The sequence below is a fragment of the Phyllostomus discolor genome, chromosome 4 (assembly GCF_004126475.2).
Source record: "Phyllostomus discolor isolate MPI-MPIP mPhyDis1 chromosome 4, mPhyDis1.pri.v3, whole genome shotgun sequence".
NCBI classification, from domain to species: domain Eukaryota; kingdom Metazoa; phylum Chordata; class Mammalia; order Chiroptera; family Phyllostomidae; genus Phyllostomus; species Phyllostomus discolor.
Genome location: NC_040906.2, coordinates 70929526 through 70953042, shown reverse-complemented (window position 1 = coordinate 70953042; position 23517 = coordinate 70929526). Strand labels below are relative to the sequence as shown.

Here is a 23517-nt window from a genome sequence, read left to right as displayed (position 1 = left end):
TGAATGATGTTGGGAACCAATCTTACCTCAGTTAAAAGAAACCCTAAAAAATGTAAGGTGTATTTCCCTCTATAACAGAGGTGGGCCTCATATAATCAGGTGAAGGCCTTACAGTCAAAAATGAAGGTTTCCTAGGGAAGAAATTCTGCCCTGAGACAGCAGTATCAATTCCTGCTGGAGTTTCCAGTCTGTGGCCTGCCTATGCCTTCCAGACCTGCTGGTTTCTACAATCACCTGAGCCAAGTTCTTTAGATAGATAGATAAATGTAAGAAATGTAAGGTGTATCTTTTCTATCATAGGACATATACATGTATGTATATGTGTATAGATACATATATGGTATCTCTCTCTCTCTACTCCTCCATCATCTGCGTATATCTATCCAATTGGTTCTGTTTCCCTGGGGAACGCTGACTGATAGAGAAGGATGCTTGCCTACCCCCTACCCCACAGTGGGAGGATCTGGGTCTCTCTCTGTCTTAGACACACCATTCACAGTGCAGAATCACACATTATAGATTTAGCATATGCATCGAAAGTATTGGATTGTCTAGAGCTCCTTGTTCAAATGCCAGTACTGTCCTGAACTCCTGGAGAGGAAAGGGAAATGCTGAAAACAGGAAGATAGGGAAGTACAAGGAATAAACGTCTCCCTGGCCCCCCCAGGGAGGATAAGATGGTTAGAAGAAACTCCAATAATGCGTAGTCAGTATGTGATTTAGGACTGACTATGGCCAGAAAGTATGAGTAGAGGCAATTACTGAGGCATTAAGTGGAGGTGGGATTTATCATGATGTAGAGTGATGTGAACCAAATGGTTCTAGGACTTTTTGTCAACAGGGTTGATTCAGGTACCAGATTATAAGGATGTCTACGGAGCATCGTCATGTATGGGGCCTAACCCAGGTGGTGGACATGGGCTCGATAGGCCGTCTTAGGAGCCTGGCCGCATGCTTCTGCACGTGTGCGCTACACAGTCAGTGACAGCGGCACGTAGAGGAGCTGGGAGGAGTAACAGAATGCTGCTCAGGGACAGGGGAGCAACGTCTCCCTCCCTCTGTTCCTGAGTGGAGCATGTCTCTGGCCATCCTTTTCCGGCTTACCCGTCTCTGTAAGGGGATCTAGGTGGAAGATGTCCCGTGACCTCTGCTGTGCTTGGTCTAGCTTTTCCAAAGGTGATTAACATGCATTAGCTTTGGGGTCTTTTAAAAACTGGGTCCTGGTTCCCTCCCTACTGGGAGAAGATACCTGGGGCAGACCTAGATTATATATTATTTAAGTGGTGTTTCTGCAGCAGGCTGAGACAAAGAAAACTACAAAATGGATCTCTGATAATTATACCCTCAAGAATTGGCTCATTTGTGCTAAATGGGTCTTGCTGTTAGGTTATAAACCTAAGATTAATTAAGGTTCTTTTCCTAAGTAGCCTTTGGTTAGGATTTTACTCAGAGTCTGCTCTGACTGTAACTGTGGAATAGGCATTTCTATAAACAGCTTGGCGCCTCTAGGTGAAAAACCTGAAGGTCTTTGGGAATGAATACCTAAGATACTTTCATGCTCCTTTGTGAGTGATCAGGTCACATTGGATTAATCAAGTGTCACCACAGTGAGACTGACCTACTGACTCATAAATATGATGCATGAGCAGACGTTCATGGCAGAGTAAGGCCCCTGTGGATTATTGGCTTGTTTTCCTGTGTCAGGGAGATAGTGTCCTGGAACTACAGGGCTAGGCGGTGTCATTGCTGCTATGTAAATTCAGCTAGACAAAATTATTAAAAACATTTCTTAATTTCTGCTACCCGATTGATTTTTATGTTTCCTTGTGAGCCTGAAACTCTTTTGGAATCAAGGCTGGGCAGTGTGTATGTGCACGTGCTCACAAGTCCCCACACTGTGTCCACGGGCAGTGGTGAGTGCCCAGGGTCCGTGCTGAGAGGCTGTGCTTGGACAGAGTCCAGATATAGTGCTGTTTGGTGTGATTACAGCTAGCAAGTCCATGGCAGACTCCAACATAAATGAGCAAAGAGTGTCAGAACTGGAGGACACTTGGACATGCTCTGAAGTGGACAAAGTGAAAAAGCAGCCGCTCACCACCTAATCTACACTGATGGCAACCTTCACATAGGACGAAAGGGTCCTGTGAGTAGCAACATTAGATAAAACCTAATCATGAGGCTCTTTACTCTAAATTTTCCTAAAGTCTATGGTTAACAGCAAAAGGGATTATAGATGTTCAACATCCTTTTACTCTAGGTCTCTTATGGGAATAAGGGACTGAGACACTCTATTTCACTTTGCAAGGTGGTTTCAAGATTGTAGATGAGAGAATATTTGTTCTATTATAACTCCAGCCCTGGCTGGTGTGGGTCAATGGATTGAGTACCAGCCTGTGAACTGAAAGGTCACTGGTTTGATTCCCAGTCAGGGCATATGCCTGGGTTGTGGGCCAGACCCCCAGTTGGGGGCACATGAGAGGCAACTGATGGATGTATCTCTCGCACATCTATGTTTCTCTCCCTCTCTTTCTCCCTCCTTTCCCCTCACTCTAAAAATAAATAAATAGAATCTTTCAAAAAAAATTTTTAATTAAAAAAAAACTCCACACATGGAAATTTAATATCACTCTTAGTTACACTTATTCTGTGATCTAGAGATTCTTGTATCTGACTTGGTTTCTTTCTTCATCAGTTTCCTTTTTAAACTTATTTTTAATTGAATATAACATGCTTATAGTAAAATGCATAAACTTAAGTGTGCAACTCAGTAAATTTTTACATGTATCTACACACATGAACTACCACTCATCTTAGAAAGCTTTCCCTTGCATCCTCCTAGTCAATACCCAACTCTCTAGGGTAAGTATCATACAACTTCTTTTAGCATAAATTACTGTTGCCTGTTTTTGAACTTCATGTGATTAAAATCATTCAATACTGTCTTGTACCTGGCTTCTTATAGGCAATGTTGTATCTTTGAAATTCAGTTCTTTGTTAGGTGTAGTAGTAGTAGTTTTTTCTTAATAGTTACAGTATTCCATTGTATGGCTGTAACATGCACATACGTATCCATTCTGTTGTTGATGGAGTAGGTTTGTTTTCATTTTGAGGCTATAATAAATGAAGTTACTGTGATGTTTGTTGTCATATCTGTGGGTGAACAAATGTCATCATTTCTATTGGTTATATATTGTGTTGGCCAAAAAATGTGTTTAGTTTTTTAAGTGTTTTTGGCACTTTTTGTGTGTGTGAAGTGCCTGTTCAAATTTTTGCCCAGTTTTTCATTGTTTGTCTGCTTTTTTTCCTTACTGATCTATAGCGGTTATTCTGGTTAAGTCCTTGTATGTGTTATGTGTAACTTCTCCCACTTTATGGCTTATGTTTTAACTTCTTTAATGTTGACTTTAAATGAGAGATTTTTAAATTTTAATGAAGTCAACTTTATTTTTTCTTTTATGTCCTATTTAAGAAATCTTTGCTTACTCCAAGGTCTTGAAGAAGATATTTTCCTGTTTTCCTTTAGAGGCTTTATTGTTCTACTTTTCACACATGTGTGTGACCTGTCTAGAGTAGAATTTTCATATGATACTGGGGGAGTGGAGAAAGGTCGTCACTCCACCCAGTACCGTATAGTGGAAGGACTGTTCTTTCCTACTGTACTGTATGGGCACCTTTGTTGTAAGTCAAATGACTGTATAGTGGAGTGTGTTTCTGGATAATCCATTCTATTTCTATTCTAGAGTTTCTGAAACTGGTTTTAATTACTGTGATTTTCTAATGTGTTGGTATTCCGTTTTATAACTTCGTTCTTTAAAATTATCTTTGCTTTTCTTGACTTTTTTCATTTCTCTAATATATTTCAGGATCTGCTAATTTGTTTCTGTACCAACATTTGAACCTCCTGGGATTTTATTTGAAGCTATTTTAAATCTGTAGATCAATTGTAGGGGAATCAACATCTTTCCCTCTCAATGTTGTCTGATTTCTTCATGTTCTACCTTTAGCGGCTAGAGAGGCATGAATGAATTCTAGGCCAGTGGCAGGGGACATGGTTTCCCACCTGCATTCTTTGTTCCGAATAGGAGCTGGATTGTCTTCGCTCCACTCCCCTGGATTGTTTCTATACTGTCCCTGCTCTGCTCCGCTCTGGGCCCTGGGGCAGTGACTGGTCTGGGCAAGTACAATGGTCTCCCTTGCCTCTGGCTTCCAGTCAAGTTTGAGCGGTTGGGGAGGAACATGGACAGAAGGATAGAAGAGCATAGGGTCAGGGTATCAGTTTCTTGCCTCTTTCCCATAACTTTGGGTTGGTTATGTCCCTAGGCTAAAGGTGGTCACCGCTCCCTGGGGGCAGCCTTCCTTTCGCTCCCTCCCTCTAGGACCCCTTCAGCCTAAGGGTGGTGACAGCTGCCCCCATAGCTAATGCGGGGTATGCATCGTCTTGAGTTATTTCCCAACACCCCTCCCAGGTCTCTGTTAAACTTCCCAAGTCAAACCATTTGAGTTGGCCATCTGGTCCCTGCTGGGACCCTGATTACTACAGAAGTGGAACAAACATAAGTTCCTGGACAGCTAAAAAGAACTTTGAAAATGAAGACCAGTCACACCGGTGATAACCCTGCTGGGTCTGCTCACTGAAATGTGCTCCTGGCTAAACCTGCCCGAGTACAGTGGAGAGTCTCTATTTCTCTCTTTCTAGTATCCTTAGAAGACATCAGGAGACTCTTCATGACTTAAAAAGTAAGGTTAGTCACCTCGAGGTGCACCCCTAAATGTCCACAAGCATTTAGAGCCACGGGCTATTTTTCACTTTCTGACACTCTAAGTTGAGAATGGATGCTGCAGTGTTTGTGTCTGAGGAACATCCACGGCACTGCCTGAGGATGCTAGGAGGCGCGGTGAGAGCGTCAGCCTGGCAGAGGTTTTAAAGTGGTAATAAAATAGCCGCCGTTTGAAAAATTAGTTGAATCACTTCTGGGGACAGCAACCTTAAGCTACAGTGAACGAGGGAGAATTAAACTAATTCTTAAATGGAGTCTTCCATTGAAATCGTGTAACTCCTCTTTTGACAGCTGGCTTATTTAGTTGTCTGCTTTAGGAATTAATTTTTGGAATGAGATCTGTGGCGCTGGTGAGGACTGACGACTTCTTTCACTGGCATAGAAATCCTGTCCAGCATGGCATCTGATGGCAGCAGCCACTGGCAGGGCTGCACGTCAGGTAGCGCTAGCAAGTGTGACCGAGCCCGGTGAGGAGGGGACAAGGAGGGGACAAGGAGGGGTGTGAAACGGGACGTCCACAGCGAGCGAAACAGGGCCCCACATCTTTTAAATGAAGTGTGTACCTTCTTAAAGAGAAAGGAGTAAGTGGAATTCTCCCATAGTCAGTTTTCTTTTTAATTTGACGTATCTGTGTGTGTTCCTTCTACACGTAACCAGTCAGGCTTTCGCTGTTAGGAAAAGCTGGAGCTGCCAGTGCCTGTGCTCGCGCCAGCTGCCCCCTTGCGTTGCCATCCAGACATCCACTCTGGCATCGTCCCCTCCCCCACGCCAGCGTGTGCCCCAGCCGGTCACTCCACCTCTGTGTTAGAAGTGGCAAATTGGTGGTTTTAGATGTGTTTGTTTGTCTTACACTTTGAAAAATTGTTATAAACAGAGAGACACAAAAATCTCGATTTTTGGCCCTTCGTGAGGTATGGGATGACCCGAGGACGGTGGCCCTCCATCCCTCCATGGTAAAAATTGGCTGTGATGGGGGGTGCTCAGTGGGGAGCCACGGCTTCACCTGGCCAGCCTCACTCGGTTCAGGGCCCCCCTCCCCGGCCCAGGAGGCACGTGTGGACACACGTTCAGCACATCAGGGATGACTCTAGATGGCATGGGAGCAACGGTTGGTTATGTTATTTCAGTGTGTGTATTATTGGTAGGAGAGGCTGCAAGCTCTAAGTGGCCAGAGACTTGGTCTCATTTGTCTTGGTATATGCTGTGTTTCATAAATGTTTATTGAATTGAAAAGAAACTATTTAAGAAGAGGAATCCTGCAGTGGTATGAAGATGCTTGAAGGAGAATAGTGAATATTTGAAAAAAGGCTCTAACCGTAGGTCAGGCCTGAGAACACAGATCAAGATGGGGATGGCGAACAGAGAAAGAGGTGACCCTGAGGGACAATTTGAATGAAAACCCACTGAATCTAGAGGGAAAGGAGAAGAGGAAAAGGCGAGTGTGGAGCCTGAGGAGTAAGCAGTGCTGTTAATACAGCTAGGGGAAAGGCGGTGGGTGAAGAGTCACAGCATCCCTCTGGCTCTCCCGGCCCCAGTCTTTTGATGCGAAAGGAATATATTTACGATTTAGCTAATGCTAATAGGTGTGCTCAGAATCTTTCCCTTACGTTTTTAACCTCAGGGCTAAGACTATCAAGAATACAGTCTCTGTGAACCTGGAATTGACAGCGGAAGAATGGAAGAAGAAATATGAAAAAGAGAAAGAGAAGAACAAGACTTTGAAGAATGTTATCCAGCATCTGGAGATGGAGCTGAACAGATGGAGAAACGGTGAGGGAGAACGGAGAGGGAGAGGGAGGCACGAGCATGTGCTCTCGTTTTCCACGGCTGTTGGCTTCCTGGGACACATGGGAAAGAGGGATGATGGGGAGCTGGGTCCTGCCTTGCAACAGCTGCGTGAGCAAGCAGAGGTTTTCCGATTCCTAGCTTACAGCTCCCCACCCCTGCCTGTCACTTGTCTGACGTCTGTTCTTAGTGTGGGCAAGTGACTATTGGCAAGATTGCCTTGATCTATTTCCAGTGAGATGCCCCTCTGTCTGTTCCTGTAATTCACTCTCTGGAAGCCATATGTGCGGGTCAGAGGGCAGTGCCCGAGACTTTGTGGTTCAGACTGCTGTGATTAAGTGAAAAATGCCATTCTCTCCTTTGCAAGTTTTATAGTTGATTCGAGGTTAAAGTCACCTCTGATAGATATTTGCTGTTTTTTTTCCCAACTCTTCTTCATGCTCTGCTTCTTCCAAGCCAGAAATAGAGGGCTCCTGCAGAAGCCTGGTGCTAAAACGGAGTCTTAAAGGCTCATTTCGTGACTAGTTTTTCTTTTTCCCCAAAGCATTCTCTTTGGTTTCTTCTTCTCGGAGAGCATATCTCAGAGAGCTGACATGCAGAGGGTGGGTGGGTTGTGGGTGAGGCGTTGATGAGGGGTTTCCAAATCTAAGTGCTGACAGATTATTTCAATTGTTTTAGCATTGTGGTGGAAGTCAGCAGGTAGAAGTCTTTTTTTATTTTTATTTTTTTAACTGCATTAAGGTAGGTTGGTATGTGTGTCAGGGGATAGTGGAGAGTCGGAGATTGTTCTCCGGATTCTCCGCTACCGTGTTCAGTGTTGATTTCAGGCACAGCCTCGGGTCTCTGTGCGGGGTAAGTGCAGGGGCCTGGGGGCTGCTGTGCAGGGTCAGGAGGCAAACCGCCTGTCTGAGACTGGAGAGTCAGCAGCAGATCGCCTTGTGGTTATGTTTGCCACGGCTTTTTGATAGGAAGGGTGGGGTGTCAGGGAGCTGCTGTTCAATTGAAACTAATTACATGACAAACCAGGATTCAAGAGAGGTTCAAGAAATGACCTAGTAGCCTAAATAACATGATTCTTTTCTTTTTGGGAGATTTTCTAGCTGCATATGTGTTTTGAAAGCTGCTAGAATAATTGAATAACTCAGCACCTGGGGCTGGTGGATGATTCCTTGTGATTTGGCAGGAGTAGGAGAGTGGGGAGGGATGCTTGGCAAAGCAGGGAGCAGCCATGTGAAATTTTGTTCTATTTCTGGGATCCTCTTGGGTCAGTTCTCTGCTGGGCGACTGGAACATTCAGTAAAGCCTTTTGGTAAAGGGAGGGAGGACTGGCCTTAGAAATACTGTGGAGTGGGCAACAGACCTTGTTTTTTCTCTTCTTTCCTGTGCCCTGCCAAGCTCTAATCTTCCAGTCCTCCCTCCCTCAGTCGGCTATGTTCTCTGGGTCTGCCCATTCCCCTGTTCGCCTGACTCACCCTATGCCTCGCATCTCTTTTGGGTGCTCTCCGCCTGCTCTTGGACTTTGCACTTGGCATCATTTTAATTGCTTGTCCCACCACCTTGCAAATATACTCAGAAATTCACCGTTGTTCATGCCCTATAGGGTGAGATCCTGTATATCCCCTTTTTAAGTTCCATAACTTGGGGGAACTAATGTATGATTTCGGGCACATGATGGCCTTCCATCAGTGCACGTTAAGTAAACATAAGGCAGTGCTGGAGGCTGAAGGGTCAGCAGTCGGACATGTCTCTGCCTTCACGAGCCCACAATCTGGAATGGGAAGTAGACTCCAGCCAGAATCTAGAAACGTGTGATGTTGGTCTGCGCTACATGCCAAAAAGGGAGGGTATACTGTGCTAAAAGTTATTACAGCAGGGGGACCTGACCTTGACAAGACGTCAGTGATGGTTTCCCCCAACAAGCGACCTATCGAACCAGATCTGAGTGAAATAGGCCAAATAGGAGGTGCAAGGTGGGGGTCAGGGTGGAGTGGGGGCAGCCATGTTTACGAGTTGGTTCTGGGGAAAGAGTGTGTCAGGGTGCTGGCTTGCTGAATTGGGTGGAGGGCAGAACCATGCACTGGGAAAGGAAGCACCAGAGAAGAACCAGACTGGAGACAAGGGAGATGAGTAGGGGACTCTGGGTTGCCTGTGGAACATTCTAGGTAAAAGTATCAAATAAGAAGTTAGGTCTGAAGTTCCAGAGATTAGAGGAGCTACTTGAACTAGAGGGAGCAGTTTTGGGCATAGGTGGGGTGGTCCCTGTGGATTATAGTGAGAGAATAGAGAAGAAGAGAACAGGGAGACACTCACCTCCTGTTACCATGTAGTCACTGAGTGACTGATGGGAGAAGGGAGATCTGCAGAGCCCTCCTTTCCTTCCAAGCTAACATATGCATTTTAAAGGTGATTTTTCCGGAAGCCGAAGTTGTTCTTTTTTTTTTTTTTTTAAGATTTTATTTATTTAATTTTTTAGAGAGAGAGGAAGGGAAGGAGAAAGAGAGGGAGAGAAACATTAATGTGTGGTTGCCTCTCGCACGCCCCCCTACTGGGGACCTGTAAGGGGCCCACAACCCAGGTATGTGCCCTGACTGGGAATTGAACTGGTGATCCTTTGGTTCTGAGGCTGGCACTCAATCCACTGAGCCACACTTGCCAGAGCTGGAAGCCAGAGTTCTTGAATGTAGAAAACCGACTCTAGTGATATAAATTTCGGGTTGGTGGAGTAGTCCCTTGACCAGCTGTGAGTGAAGATCTATTTCAAGGATTAACTAGACATCACACATGTAGCAAAAAGCCCAGCCTTTCTGTTCTATTCTTACGCTGGGTGTTTAATCCTCAGGTAGCTGTGGTTTTGACAGGTTAGAAGACTCTCCTGAGATGACTCTGTCATCGGTAGAGTTGGGACCTGAGCAGAGGGAGCTTGACCCTGAAGTGCATTCTCTGTCCATTGTCTGTTTGGCCTGCACTTTGTCCTAGTGGTTTGTTTAAGCCAGTTAGGTGGGACCACATGCAAAAAGAAGGGGGACCTCAGCAGTGTCCCTATGTATTAGTTCTAAGTCCTCATAGTCATGAAAGCATGGCTGGTGTGTGTCCACTAGAGAACTGGGATTTGATAGGTGGAGTACCTTCCACTAAAATCAAAGAGACAGGATAGTTCCAATGTTCTTTTGAAATTTGACACGCACGCTGGTTCTCAACTTGGAGGAAGCAGCTACTTAGTTCACCTCAGTGATTCCTGGGTATTGTGGTCTGAACACATTAAAAGAGCATCATCAATAGTATGTGCTCTTCCCTGGGAAGTGGATTTCTCTCCTTGCATGGTGTGTTTACAATTTAAAAGTTTGGCTGCCCTGCTGTTCTCCAGCTGTAGGAAAGTGAGAGAGAGGGAGTGTAGCAGGAAAAAAAGTGTGTGCGCGTGCGTGCTTGTGCTTTTGCTATAGAATGAGGTAGGAGCACAAAGTAGTAGGAAAGGTAAAGTAAGATGACGCCTCAACAGCAGATCGGGTCCAGGCAGGTAGTGTGTATGCATGAAGGGAGGTATGCCTGATATAGTTGGCAGTAACGGGCCTGTGGCACGGGAGAGAGCATTCCCCATGCAGAGCCAGTCAAAAGCTGTGAAATACTGTCCCTGTTATATGCCTATAGGCTGTCCCCCCATACCCTCTTCAACCCCTTGTAGCTTACTGGGCTATGCAGAATGAAAACCTGGCAGTCTTCTCTGGGCAGAGCAGAATGTGGATCCTCAGAATGTGGCCTGTGATTCACAGTGTGCGCATTACACCAAGCCTAATTCATTTCTGCCCTTGTGATTAAGGCAGGACAGCTCAGTGCATGTGCCTGCGGCTTAAGGGGAGGCCACACCTTGCTTCTATAAAGAAGGAATGAACAGAGCCACTCTCCTTGTTTTATTCCCCACTGTGCCACTGAGGGTCCCTGGGTTGCATGCAATAGGAATTGACCCTGTCTGGCTTAAACAGAAAGAGTAGGCATTAGAAGGCTAGGATGACTCCCAGAACCAAAAGAACTGGGGCCTAGTGTCAGACCGTGAGGCTGGGGCTGCTGCAGAGACACAGGCATTGGGGGAAATCGGCAGGGCTCATGAAGGGGCCCACCTGGAGTGAACCCCCTGTGCGTGTGTCTCGTCCTCGTCCTCGCATTGTGTTATGTCTGAGACCCAGGGGCCTGTGGGAGAAGGGGAGATCCGTGCTGGGCGCTGTGCTTTCTGTGGGGACGGGCAGGGCGCTGATGTGTTGTCTGTCCCAGACTTCCATCATTGGGGGGTGGCTAATTCCTTCCCAAGGAAGTTGGGGTGATTTTAAGAGAGTGGATGTTGAGTGGCTGAAAACCAACACATGCCCACCACTGTCTGCTAGTGACATCTTGTGGGCTGAAATCTAGTGACACTCTTCTCTCAAATCTGAAGGCTCTGCTGGCAACTTTAGCCTTATGGAAATTTGCGCAGCCTACTTGCTTAAGGACAGATAGATACAATGGGCAGTTGTCAGAAATGAGATTTTTTTTTCCAGTTCTGTTGCTTGTTGATCCTTTGTGTGGAAAGGGCGTGAGCAACCCCAGAAATGGGGATGGGCTTAGGCAGTTGGATTCAGAGTGAATTGTGGCTCTGTTCCCCGCAGTCCCTGGAGAAGACCACGCAGGACAGGGAGGGAGGGGTGAAGGACTGTGGTCCTGGTGCTCAGGGGGCTGGGCGGCCCGAGCTTCCCTGCCACTGCCAGGTTAGCTTTCACACAGGCCCTCTCCTCGGAGACGTCTTTGAGTTTTGCCCTTTGAAAAACAATAACTTTGGGGCTTATGTCAGAAGAGGAGGCCCTGAGGATGCCAGTGTCAGGAGGGCAGAGAGATGACCTGACGATGGGGCATGACTGCAGCGTCTCGAATAAAATATAATGTTCAGTAACAGTGAAGATGTAGATGTACCCCATCTGCTGAAGTCATGCAAAAAAATTATTTCATCACAGGCAGAGGAGGCATGGAAAAATCGGCAATCTCTCCAGCAGATTTGTTCTCCAGATTTAAAACCTGCCAGGCCAGCAGGCTTGATTCACTAATGAGCTAAATCTGTAACCTTGGGTCTGATTGGGGCTTTGTGAAGCTGTGCGGCCTCCGGGGTTGGAACTTGATTTGCTCCTTTAGCATTAAATATGTAGAAGATGCCGCCCCCACCCCCCTGGATTACTGCAGTAGATGCTCGGAAGTTAGCATTTCATTTGAGAGGGCTAATTTGTTAGGCTCTCTTGATTCTTTTGAGAGCACAGCCGAACACTGATGGAAGTCCTGACCGCTAGAAGAATATTATGGCCTGTTCAAGAAGTCAGGAATGTAAGGAGGGTGCAGAGTACTGGGTGACCAGTTTACTAGAAAATTACTCTAGAAGGGATCAGAGGATGTCGTAAGCTGCTTACAATATATTTAGGAACTAGGGTGAAAGGTGCTATTTGCGTGCAAAATAATCCCATAAAGGAATGATTTTTTTTAACCTCACATTTATGTAATGACATCTTGTAGCCAGCTGCTCTTACCCATCTGGCAACTTAAAGATTTCCTTTCAGTTTCTTTGATATAGAAATTACCTACCACTAGGTCTGCCACTGGGCCTGTTTAATTGGTATTAAAAGAAAGCACCTTCTTTGCCAGATTTACTGTGGTTTCTGGCGGAAGCTGTGAGTGCCCAGCAAATCTGGGTCCTGGAGTTGCAGGGAGAATGCAATTACCTTTCTAGATCCTCCAGAGGGTTTGGGGACTCAACTTATGAAAAGGATAACTAGCTCGTTGCTATTTCATGTGTGAAATTTTAATGAATTACCGGCGGTCTAATGGTGTACTCTCTCTCTATTTTTTTTGAAGAAACACAAAAACGAGAAGCCTGTTTTAGTTAACTAATAACCCTAACGAGAATTTTTGATTAGTCTGTCATTCTTGTTTATTGTAATTGACAGATTTCTACTTTTTGTAGAAATGTTATTTATGCCCTCTGAGGGTTTTCATTTTATAATTAAAATGCTCTGCAAGTCTTATAGGTGTGCTCCAAGTGAATGCTCCTCTGTACACACAAATCTTTTAGTTCTTAAAGGTAATTACAACTGACAATAGGAAATGCCAGAATCCTGATTTAAAGAAGGGAAGGTTTCTAGTTAGAGGGGAGGGGAAGCTTTCGTTCTAGAAAATCAGGTGCTTTACCACATTAGAAGCTCTTTCCCTGTAGACAGCAGGTATGCAGCCTAGGGGCTACACTGGGAGAAATTTGCTTCTAATGCAAAGAAGGAGAATACAAATATATGCTCATCTTCATTTGGTAATCCTTTTTCTGTTCCCTCACACCCGGGTTTTAGGGCATTATTTCTCGGGGTTTGTTTGCAGCTGTCTTCCTTGTTACAATCAGTTACTCTGTAATCACCTCGTGGGGGCTTCTCGAGAGATTCAGTCTGCAGTGCAGGGAATATTCTCGATTAAAGTGGTGAGATTGCCATGGAGACAGATTGCCTGGTGTCAGGTCGTGCATGGTGTTGAGAATTTACAGTCCCCAGACGTGTTTGTGAGCCGGATGGTGTAGTTACCAGGGACGCTCCTGGAAGTCATTTTCTTGTCCTTTGAAGGGCAGGGGTGCTGGGGAAAGCCAGCCCTCGGTCCTCTCTGGGCAGGGGCTGTGCTCTCCCACGGGCGCCTGCTGCTTTTGTTCCTGCGTGTTGCTGCTTTGTTCTTCTCGGCCCGAATGGTTGCTGCAAAAAATTATCCTGACTGCCTGACCTTTAGAATATACTGGGGAGAGCTCGTTGTTTAGCTGTAGCTTGTGGGGGGACATGTTGGTGCTTTGATTCAGAGAATTCTTCAAGAGAAACAGAAAGTCTGCTGTAGGTTTCAAATATTGTCTTAATAAATTAAACCTGAAAGGGGCTTGCATAGCTATCTTGTGTTTTATTTTTGAATATGAACTCTAACCACAAAGGTATTATGAAGTGATAAATTCATAACAGAAACATTAATTTCAGAATAACTAAAAATAATAATTTATCTGCAAAGCCTGAAAAAAGTTGACGATTTCTGGTCAGAGAGAGGAGGGGCTAAGAGACAGACTTCAAACAAATGATACCTTTTTGTTTTTTACATATACCATTTTCATTAATCTGTAGAACAAAAGCATTATTTTCTCTCCTTTATAAAAAGCAGACCAAGAGATGAAGCAGGCTGTGGGTTTGTGGAAGGACCTCGTGGCTCCGGGTCCGGCCACAGCACCGGAAATGCTACGCAGTCTGTGCCCGTGTCAGCGTTGGCTGGCTCGTTAAACTCCCCGGTTGGGGACGGCCTCTGGGGTCGGCCTCGGCGCTTGGTGCTGCTGTAATTCCTCAGTGGGAGAAGGGAGCAGCTTCAAGGGGAGTGAAACCCATGACGTTGGTTAGAGCAGGTTCCCTGCCACCAGGTTGTGGGGTTTCACCTCTGCTTCCTGCCTGCATGGGCGAATTGAAACGCGCACTGGATAGCCCTTGGCTCACACCAGCCTCATGGTACATCACTGCCACTCTGGCCATTTCAAGCCCAGAACACAGGGGTTCCAGGTGTTTTTGCATCTCACCTCTGGACTTGGGGTGAGTTGGCCTACGGACAGCATGACCACAGGCTGGCTGGGTTGTGGTCTAGCACAGCTAAGAATTTCACCGTCATCTTAAACTGGAAGGTCAAAGTCCTACTGCGCTAGGTGGCCATGCTCACAAGTTTCATATGCCAGGACTGAAACATCGGAGATACGGCCGTGACCCAGAAGGGAAAGGACATTTACTGAAGTGTCAGTGGTGGGTTTGTCTGGAGAAGGAATGGAACTGGGAAGTGGGGATGAAGGAGGAATTCCAAGTTTTAGTGTATGCTCTATGATAAGAAGATGTGTATGTGTATATATGTGTGATATATATATTTTTTTAAGCAAAAAAAAATCCTTACAAACTAGAACACGGCATTGCTTTTATGGCCCAGGGATTTAGCAGACCACAGAGAACATAACTCTAGCTGGGTGGAATTCAGTCTGTACGCTGAGGTTATTGATAGACGTTTTAAATCAGGAAGGGAAACCGAATGAAATATTGATTTGGTTCAGGTTCAGTTCAGAGGCTACTCTGATATTTTGGTTTTGTCTCAGGTCAATAATTTTAGGAAGGGGTTTGAGTATAGTGCAGTCTGGTGGAGCTTTAGAAGGAAAAAGTGTTGGCTCAGTATTGTATTCAGCAAAGTAACAGTTTATTCCAGGTTCTGCTTCAAACTTCTGCGTGAGATGGAACTGTGATCCAAAAGTGACATCACTGGGTGTTAATTTTATTTGACATGAAGGCAGTTTGTGATTATCAAGTTCGATAATGGAATCTTAAGCAGCCAAGCTCACCCCTCACAAATGGTTCTGTTTACACTGAGATAAATATAGACGGTGGTCGTGTTCAGAGGGGTTCTTTGAGGCCTGGTATGTACCGTTAACGAGGCGGCGGGTGAGGATCTGTCTGTCGGGTTTTGTTGTTGTTTTTGTTTGTTTGAGAACTTCCCTCTGACGCAGAGCAGTGTTCCTGAGAAATTTCCACCAAATGCACTTCATGGGCTAAGGGCAGTGAAGCCTGGAACGTGCAAACGCGCAGTGGTCGCAGCACACTGAGTGTGAAGTTGATGGTAAACATTGTGACGGGGGAAGTATGTTAGGTTCCGGTCTGCTTTCCAAGAAGATATTTGAGAGGCTCAGCTGGGCCACAGGGTTTTCATAGAATCCTCTGGAGGCAGCCTGTCTTTGCAAGGTGATTTTCTGGGGGGGGATAGTCGTTGGCCAGCTTGAGAACGTTACCTCTTTCCTCAGTTTGCCTGGTCAGACTTGGTAATAATGCTTCTTTCGAAAAGCCCAGCAGCACTGTGCTGCAGAATGCGAAGTGGTATGCAACGTCTCTGCGTGACATTCTAGATTGGCTGCGTTTTCTTTGCTGGGACAGCCCGACATCACAGGGAATTATTCTGTTTGAACTCTCCAGCAGAGCCAATTAATTCCGACTCCCTGCAGGAGAGGGTGGTTGATAGTGACGTGTGGGTTTGTGCAGTGTCAGTCAGAATTCCTGGCTCCGTGGCCACCTGGCTTCCTGCGCGCGATTCAGGGAGCTGGAGTGCAGAGGACGTGGGCCCCGACGGTGTTCTGTTAAACAATGGCAAATTTGTTCCTTGATGCGGCTGCTTCTATTAGTGAAGTAGTAACCTAATTAATTGGTAATTAGGATGCCTCAGAGGTCTGTTTCCCTTTGAATCAGTCACTAGAGAGAATACGATTCTAGTAAAGCCCCAGCACGTTCCTCAAAAGGAAAGTGTATGCAGAACAAATTCTGCATTTTGCTGCAAGTTGGATTAGTTAAGAGCTTGTGTGGTTGATAGAACCAGCTTTGTCAATTAACTATGACTTTTCTTGTCAAATAGAAAGAACACAAACCGCAGTTCTCTACCACAGTTCTTTATTGTGTCCTCTGTGTATTTTTCATGGGAGTGACTATTTTTGGAACTCTTCCTGGAGGGTTACATGCTGAATTTCTTTAATACCCAACTCCTTTCGGCTGTGTGTTCCAGGAGAAGCTGTGCCTGAGGATGAACAAGTCAGTGCTAAGGACCAGAAGACCCTGGAGCCCTGTGATAACACCCCCATCATCGACAATATTGCTCCTGTTGTGGCCGGTATCTCTGCAGAGGAGAAGGAGAAGTATGACGAGGAATTCTCCAGTCTCTACAGACTGCTGGATGATAAGGTCCGTAGCCAGAGATTACAGTCCTCACTCTGGTACGCAAACACTAAAAGTGGCAGGTCCCGGACTGCCGACCAGAAGCAGCTTCAAGCTCTATGGCGCTGATGTAGGGCTGAGGCTGAGGTTTATGTCTGTCTTCCTGATTTTACCCTAGCTCTCGACTGGGCAGAGTGCTTGATTGGGCAGAGTGAGGGAACTCGACTCATGTGGAACGGAACTTCCGTGCAGACTGGACTGGAAGAGGGGAGTGCTGGCCTGGGTAGACAGACAGTCCTTACTTCTAGAAACTGGACTGGGGCTGATCACTGCGTGGGAGGTGGGGTTCAGGGGTGGGAGTGTACGTGACCTTTGTTTCATTCTCCCTTCTTCCCCCATGCCCCCTCCGGGCCTATTTCTCACCTCTGTGCCACTCCAATGGTAGTCCCAGCTACAGAGACAAGGGTGGGGCCCTCAAACTCCAGTGTGTGCATTAATCAGGTAGCTCTAAGGTCCTTAGATGAGGGACCCATCGTAGTGGGGTGAGGTCTGAGCACCTCTACCTTATCAGGAAAGCTGTTTTCAGGGGCATACTCACGAATGAAGTAGTTTGAACATGCTGCTTAGGGAGTCTGTTTTTATGGCAAACTTTTGGGACTCAGATAGTCATGTCAGTGCACAAATTGGAATAGAGGAAAACTGAAGAGCACTGGAGAACATTGCGTATCATTCATTCATCCCTGTTGGAGGTCAGGTTAGGAATCCCAGAGGCACAGGAAATGAAATTGAAGTTTCACGGGATCTTAGCATGCTGCCCTTGGAATATTCTAAATCCTTTCATTTCATTTCATCAAGGTTGCTGATATTTTTAGTCTGATTTAATCTTTTCTGCTGTGCTTCAGCTCTGAGTGCCCAGGGACACCTCTGGCTTGGATGAAACAGCTTTGTTATGTTAACTTTGCCGTTAATCTCCCTGGCCTCTCTTGTGAGTAAAACTCAGAGCCTGGTTTCACCTTTATGAGGGCATCGCGCCTGGGTGTCTTCAGGAAGCTTGAGTTCATGAGTCTGGGAGTTGCAACCACAGTGGTGAATTGGGGTCCTCCTCCCCTTTCGGTGCCATGTTTCGTACACTATTCATGTGGTCACAGCTGGGTTGATTGTCCTGTAGGCACTTGACTTGCTGTTATCCTTCTGTGTCTCCGAGGTGTTTTACACAAACCCTAAAAGTGAAAAGGAGATCGAAAATAAGTCAACAGTATAGGCAATTTCTTTATTTCTCCAAAGAAATGCTGTTGTTTAAACATACTGTAATTTTTTCTCCTTTTAGAACTTTTGGTTTCATTTTTAATAATCCTCAGAGAATCTTAGATGAGGAGTGATAACCTGGTTCTACAGTCTTTACGAATAGGTTGGAATTGGGGTCGTTTACCTTTGTGGCATGAGGCATTTCATTGGTTTGAAAAAGACTTCAGAGTTTTGAATCCAGCTGGCCAAAGGAAATAATGAGGACTGAGCTCGGAGTAATGCAATGCCATGCCCTGGGGGTATTCATTTGGTAGCTGGCAGAGCTGACCCAGAGTCTCTGCCTCCTAATGACCAGCCTAGGACATTTTCTGTCTTATCACTCATGTACCTTCAGCTTATGCCTTGAAAACCCTACTACACATACATATCCAAGGTGAGCATTTGTGGCCCACCATAGGCTGATGCTGAGAGATCTGGGAAAGGGCTGAGCCCAGAGCCTCAGCCTTAGATTGGCACCAAAGCTAGTGGTTTGACCTCAGTAACCCTCCCTATGGACTGCCTTGTCGGCTGTCGTTCTTATTTACCCTCCTCTTAAGGCTTCTAGGAGGTACTTCATGCTTCTGATGCTGTAGGTGTTTTGATACCTTTGAGAATACATGAGCTGGAACATGGTACCTTCATAGATTATTTAGCGGTAGAACTGGAAGTACCTAGGTCTAGATGAGAAACTAGCCAGGTTGTTTATGTGATTCACCCAAGTTCACATTGCCTGTAGGTGGCTGAGCTGCAGTGAGTTACACAGCTTCCGACTCCCAGTCCAGGGCTCATCCCATTCTGACCTCAGCCTTTAAGTGAGGAGCACGTCAGCCCTGGTGGACAAACCTGTGCAGAATGTGGTGGAAGAGACGGTGCAGCCTTTCTGCACCGCCCCCTCTGTCCCTCTGTGCTGTCCCTCAGAGGGTCTAAGGACAAGTGCTCTCCCAGGGCAGTGCTGTGTGATGGAAAACCACGTACTTTAATGCCAGTTCTGTGACTTAACCTGCTGAGACCTGTGCTGGGGACCTGCCCTGCTAAGGTGTTTTCTCATCTGCAACACGGGGATCCCATCTGTTACTTCAGAAGTTTGTAGTGGAGAGTAAAAGTTGTTAGTGCATAGCCAGTGCTTGATAAATATTAGTTTCTTTCTCTCTTCTCCCTTTCTGTTTGCTGAAGGGAGAAGCCACGTCGTGTGTGGTATCAGGTAGGCTGAAAGCCGAGTTGTGAGATGAGCCAACTAGTGTCAGCACTGCTTCTCTTATTCCCCCGCACCTCTCCAGTACCTTTGCACTACTACTGGAGAGAGTGTATGAGAAAGGAGTTAAGTGTAAATAAAAATATAAGTTGAACTTTATTTCACTGATTACCATGCAACAAAAACATCTTTATAATTAAAGGCGACCTGTGGACAACTCAGCTATTTCATGGATAAGAAAATTCAAGTACAAGAGTATTTTCTGAAAAAGGTTTTAAAGTCTGTTATGCATAGACTAGGTCTTAATAGCGTCAGAGTGAACATGCGTAAACATGGTGTATGAGATGTACTTGAATAATAGAGACAAAATAACACATCTTATTCTAAAAGTTTTTTGAAAAAAATTTAAAAACTATAGTAGACTATGCTCTTTCCTTAGAGCAGTTGCCTTAATGAAGGATAAATGTAGTTTGGGAAATGTCTCTGGTACAGTGATTTATATCCTTATAATGAAATCCCTGTTCTTCATGCTTCCCAGATGGGGATGGGGGCCCTTGGCTCCTCACTATTACCACAGAAACCATTGCGTCATCCCCCTCGATGCCTGTCAGGGCGGAAGCCTGTGTCCTCAGGCTTCAACGTGAACGCAGGACAAGAACAAAGTGCTCGTTCCACCGTTCATCTTCTCTTGTGATTTATGTTACACGTAACTGTTGTATGCAAGTCCCAGGGGAGGATGGCAACTCCTGGTGTTAGACTGCTTGAGTCTTTTGTGTTAAGTCGTTTAGTATTTATGTGCTGGGAAACAGAACGCAGAATTGTTCCTGGTAGCAGACATTCCAAGTTTACAAAGTAGAAGAGAACATAAGTCCAGCAAAATAGTCTCCTAGTTGTGGATATACACTTTTGGTGGTTTCACTTTTGTGTAATTCCGCTAATTTTCCTGCCAGAAATCTGGTTTGGGAAGGAAGGTCATGAGTATTTTGGGAATGATTAAAGCACAGGTGGTAAACACAAGGCCCGCAGACCGAATCCAGCCCTCTACCTTGTTTTATCCGGCCTAGCACCTTGTTTCTACCCGGTGGCAGCACCGAGCTCCTTGCCCCTAGTTAAGGAGTAGTTACATTTATACAGCCCTAAAATTACATTCAGCCCTTTGAAGGCAACCTTGAGGCTGATGTGGCCTCAGGTTGGACATCCCTGTGTCCAACTCATTTTTTAATGATTAAAGAAACATTGAAGTAGAATATTCAGTAGAAAAAGGATGTCCTTAAGGAGAGAATTAAGGTCAAAAGATGTGATACGCAAAGGAAAAGGAGATACAGATTGTGTCCTACTGATTTTTGAATTTTCTTGCTCCGTGAATAGCATTAGTTGTGACACCACGTTAATCTGAGTAAGTGAATGCACAGACGGGACAGGCAGACAGGAGAATATCCCATGGGCAGCTGAGGTTTTGCTAATAAGGTTTGCTGACTAGGCCCTAGAATTTAGTTAGCCCTCCCCTCCCTTCCAGCAAAGGTGGGAAGCACAGTGTAGGTTTTTCTGTTGTTTTTTTTCTTTTCTATTCTATTTTTTCCCTTTCTTTCCTTTTCCCTTTCCTTTTTTTTTATGGGCTGCTGATGAAACCACCTGGGCAGCACCTGGCACAAAGAGGGACCCCACAACACTGACCTGAATCTGACTCTGCTTGGGGTTTAGACCCTAGAAGTGTCATCAAACAGGACTCTCCACTGTTCGCAAGGGAGAGAGGCACCTATGCAGATAACTTGCCGCTCTCGCAGGCTATGCTCCAAGTGGGCCTTTGAACTCATGAGAGTATCTGTTGCGAACACTGAGCCTCACGCAGCTGAGTGTCCCCTGCCTGCCTGCCGCTGTGCATACTCTGGGTGGATGTGTCGGGGGACAGGCAGAGACGCCCCCGTGGGCAGTGGAAGCCTGGCAGCCCTGGCTTGTGGCTGCAGCACCTGGTACTGGAGAGTGAGGGCAAGGAGAACGTGTGCCTGTGGGCGGCAGTGACTGAGAATCAGCGTTGCTCTGTCCCCAGCTTCTGTGGATTTTGTTGTTGTTGTTGTTGTTGTTGTTGTTTTTCTTTCAAACTGGTTAAGAACATTAACTTCTGGTCAAGCGGGAGGTCTGCTCATGGCAAAGATTAATTCTCTAGTAAGTGATTTTCCCATCTAAGTAAGAGGTTTGAAGTAGAAATACTGGTCTCTCCTACATATCACGTGCCAACATTCCTGGTCACTGATGTATTTGACAGGATTTGGGGCATGAATATATTATAGCGCAGATGGTTAGAAATTGCCTTATTTTTTGAGCCTGGAATTCACTGTTAACATCTTGGAATTGGGAGAGAGATCTCAGAGTTTCCTTTCAGTTCCCAAGCCCTGGCTCTCTGATTTCTAGAAGAGCAGGGATTGAGTTAAATGTGTGGGACATATTTTCCAGAGTACCCAGATGGTTCATCTGCTGACAAAGGTGGGTGAGAGATGTTTTAGCAAAATCAAGATCCCAAAACCAGTCTCCCCTATGTGGGGAAGCACCACACCACTCCCTTCCTTTTATTGGGAAGCTCACAGCTGGCATCCTGGTATCCGACCATCTTGGGAAACCAGGATATCTAAAATGACATAACTAACCAAAAAGAATTAAACATGATGTTTCATTTCAGGATGATGAAATTAACCAGCAGAGCCAGCTGGCTGAAAAGCTAAAGCAGCAGATGTTGGATCAGGATGAGGTAAAGTTTGCAATAAATTTTTTTTATGAAGTTCTTTTATTACTCTCTGTTGTTGATGTTTGTCTCAGAAATTTAATTTGCAAAGAATTTTTTCAAAATCACTGAATCATGTGGAAATTTCTTGATAGATTTCTTTTCAATGCCTATTAAAAGCAGACTTTGCTTGAATTTAGAAAATAAATGTGTGACTTTGTAGAGCCTTGGGACTCAGAGTGCGTAGCTGGTCGCTGCGCTTAGTGTTTGAAGAGACGAGACAGAGGAGCTCAGTGGCGGGACAAGGGTGGTCCTGCCTCCTCACACCCAGTGCTCGGCACTCCTGTTTTCTGCCATTTTAGCCCTTTCCAGCGTTGCAGATCAGTGGACTCAGGCATTGGATACACACCATGTTCTCGTGCTGTCTTGTAGGAAAAACAAACAAATGAAAATTAGAAGGTAGAAGAAGGGAAAGCGGAGAGCAAAGGGGTCCAAATGCTGCATGCATGTATATGTGATACAATAAAAAGGAGGCAAATTGTTTTCAGTCTCCCCAGTGGCATTCAGTTCTCCTGTAAGGGTCTTTATTGCATTGTGTTTTGCCAAGTATTTTACAAACAGGAGCCTAAGCAAAGAAAAGGCAGACAATCTATCAAACATATTTTTTTTTCTTTTGTGCTTTAGGATACTTTCTGCCTTGTGGCTAAATGCTATGGATTGGATCATGTGATGAAATTATAGCAGGTGGCTTGGGTTCATGTCCCCACTTCCAGCCCTCCCATAGACATAACTTTTTAAATAACCATTTCCTTCCTTTTCCTCTTCATTCCCCTTCATCTCTCCAGGACAAGGACTGTGCCCACTGTCCAGATCCTTCCCTTGGCAGGGAGGTCCTGTGTGCCTTTTCAGTGAGATGAGCCACATTTAATTGATTTGCCTCTTAACGATAGCCAAGTCTTCCATTTGCTTAGTGTTTCCCGCCCTCTTCTTCCCATTCTATTCCTTTGCATTTCCAACTTGGTACAATTGCGTTTGATAAGCTTTCTTTTCTGTCACAGTTAAGAAAAACTCTTAATACTTGCCTTTTTCTGTGGCATCAAGGCCGAGTATCTGTTCATTACAGGAGAATCAGAAAATAGAACAGGCACCGAGATAATGAAAGCATCTGCATGCCCGTCATTCTTTTTTAACTCGTGTTATGTTTGGGGTATATGCTGCTCTGCATCCATGATGAATATAAAGAAAAATTGATGCTTGCTCTTTTGTTCTGTTTTGGTTGACTCTGAAATTGACCAGTTTACAATGTGAAATGATGATGATATTAAAAAGTCATCTAAGTATTATTATTGTCCTCAGAAATAATTTGCCCTCATAGTTTTTTAAACATGTGGAATAGCCAGCCAGCTATGAAGTGTGATGATTTTTGATGTATAATCAATTATTTACGCCTATGCAGTTTTAAACTAAAAAGAAGGAAGAGAGAGAGAGAGAGAGAGGAAGAGAGCGAGAGAGAGAGAGAGAGAAGAATAAAGGAGAAACAGGTTTTTGAAAAAACGTGCTATTTTAAATTTTAACATCTAGATATATAGTAGTTTTTCTGGTCATTTTAAGCTTTTCCAATTTGTTTTCTTGTATCTGTTTTTTAAAATCACTTTATTTTGGATAGGGAACAGAACACAAACATCTGATCATTAGGTTCACAGTTCCATGCCATCTCACGTCCCCAGCTTTTAGCTTCCACAAGAAGAGACTACGAGAAGATCCAAGAGGAGCTGACGCGTCTCCAGATTGAAAATGAGGCAGCTAAGGATGAGGTGAAAGAAGTTCTCCAGGCCTTGGAGGAGCTGGCTGTCAATTACGACCAGAAGTCCCAGGAGGTGGAGGATAAGACCAGAGCCAACGAGCAGCTGACAGATGAGCTGGCCCAGAAAACGGTGGGAGCACTGGTGTCTGGGGGCGGGGCTTCCTCACTGTCAGTCCTGTGCTGATGCCCGTATTTGTGTGTAGGAAGACAGTTGGCCGAAT

General features: G+C 45.2%; 1 protein-coding gene across 1 annotated transcript in view; it reads left to right on the top strand.

The window, feature by feature from the left end:
* The window catches only part of KIF5C (kinesin family member 5C), a 151176-nt gene that overhangs the window by 82495 nt on the left and 45164 nt on the right, over window positions 1-23517 (top strand). The window contains exons 11-14 of the mRNA XM_028508771.2: window positions 6400-6548; window positions 16152-16327; window positions 21451-21519; window positions 23220-23426. Of these exons, the coding sequence (XP_028364572.1) occupies window positions 6400-6548; window positions 16152-16327; window positions 21451-21519; window positions 23220-23426 (601 nt within the window). The remainder of the gene's footprint in view (window positions 1-6399; window positions 6549-16151; window positions 16328-21450; window positions 21520-23219; window positions 23427-23517) is intronic.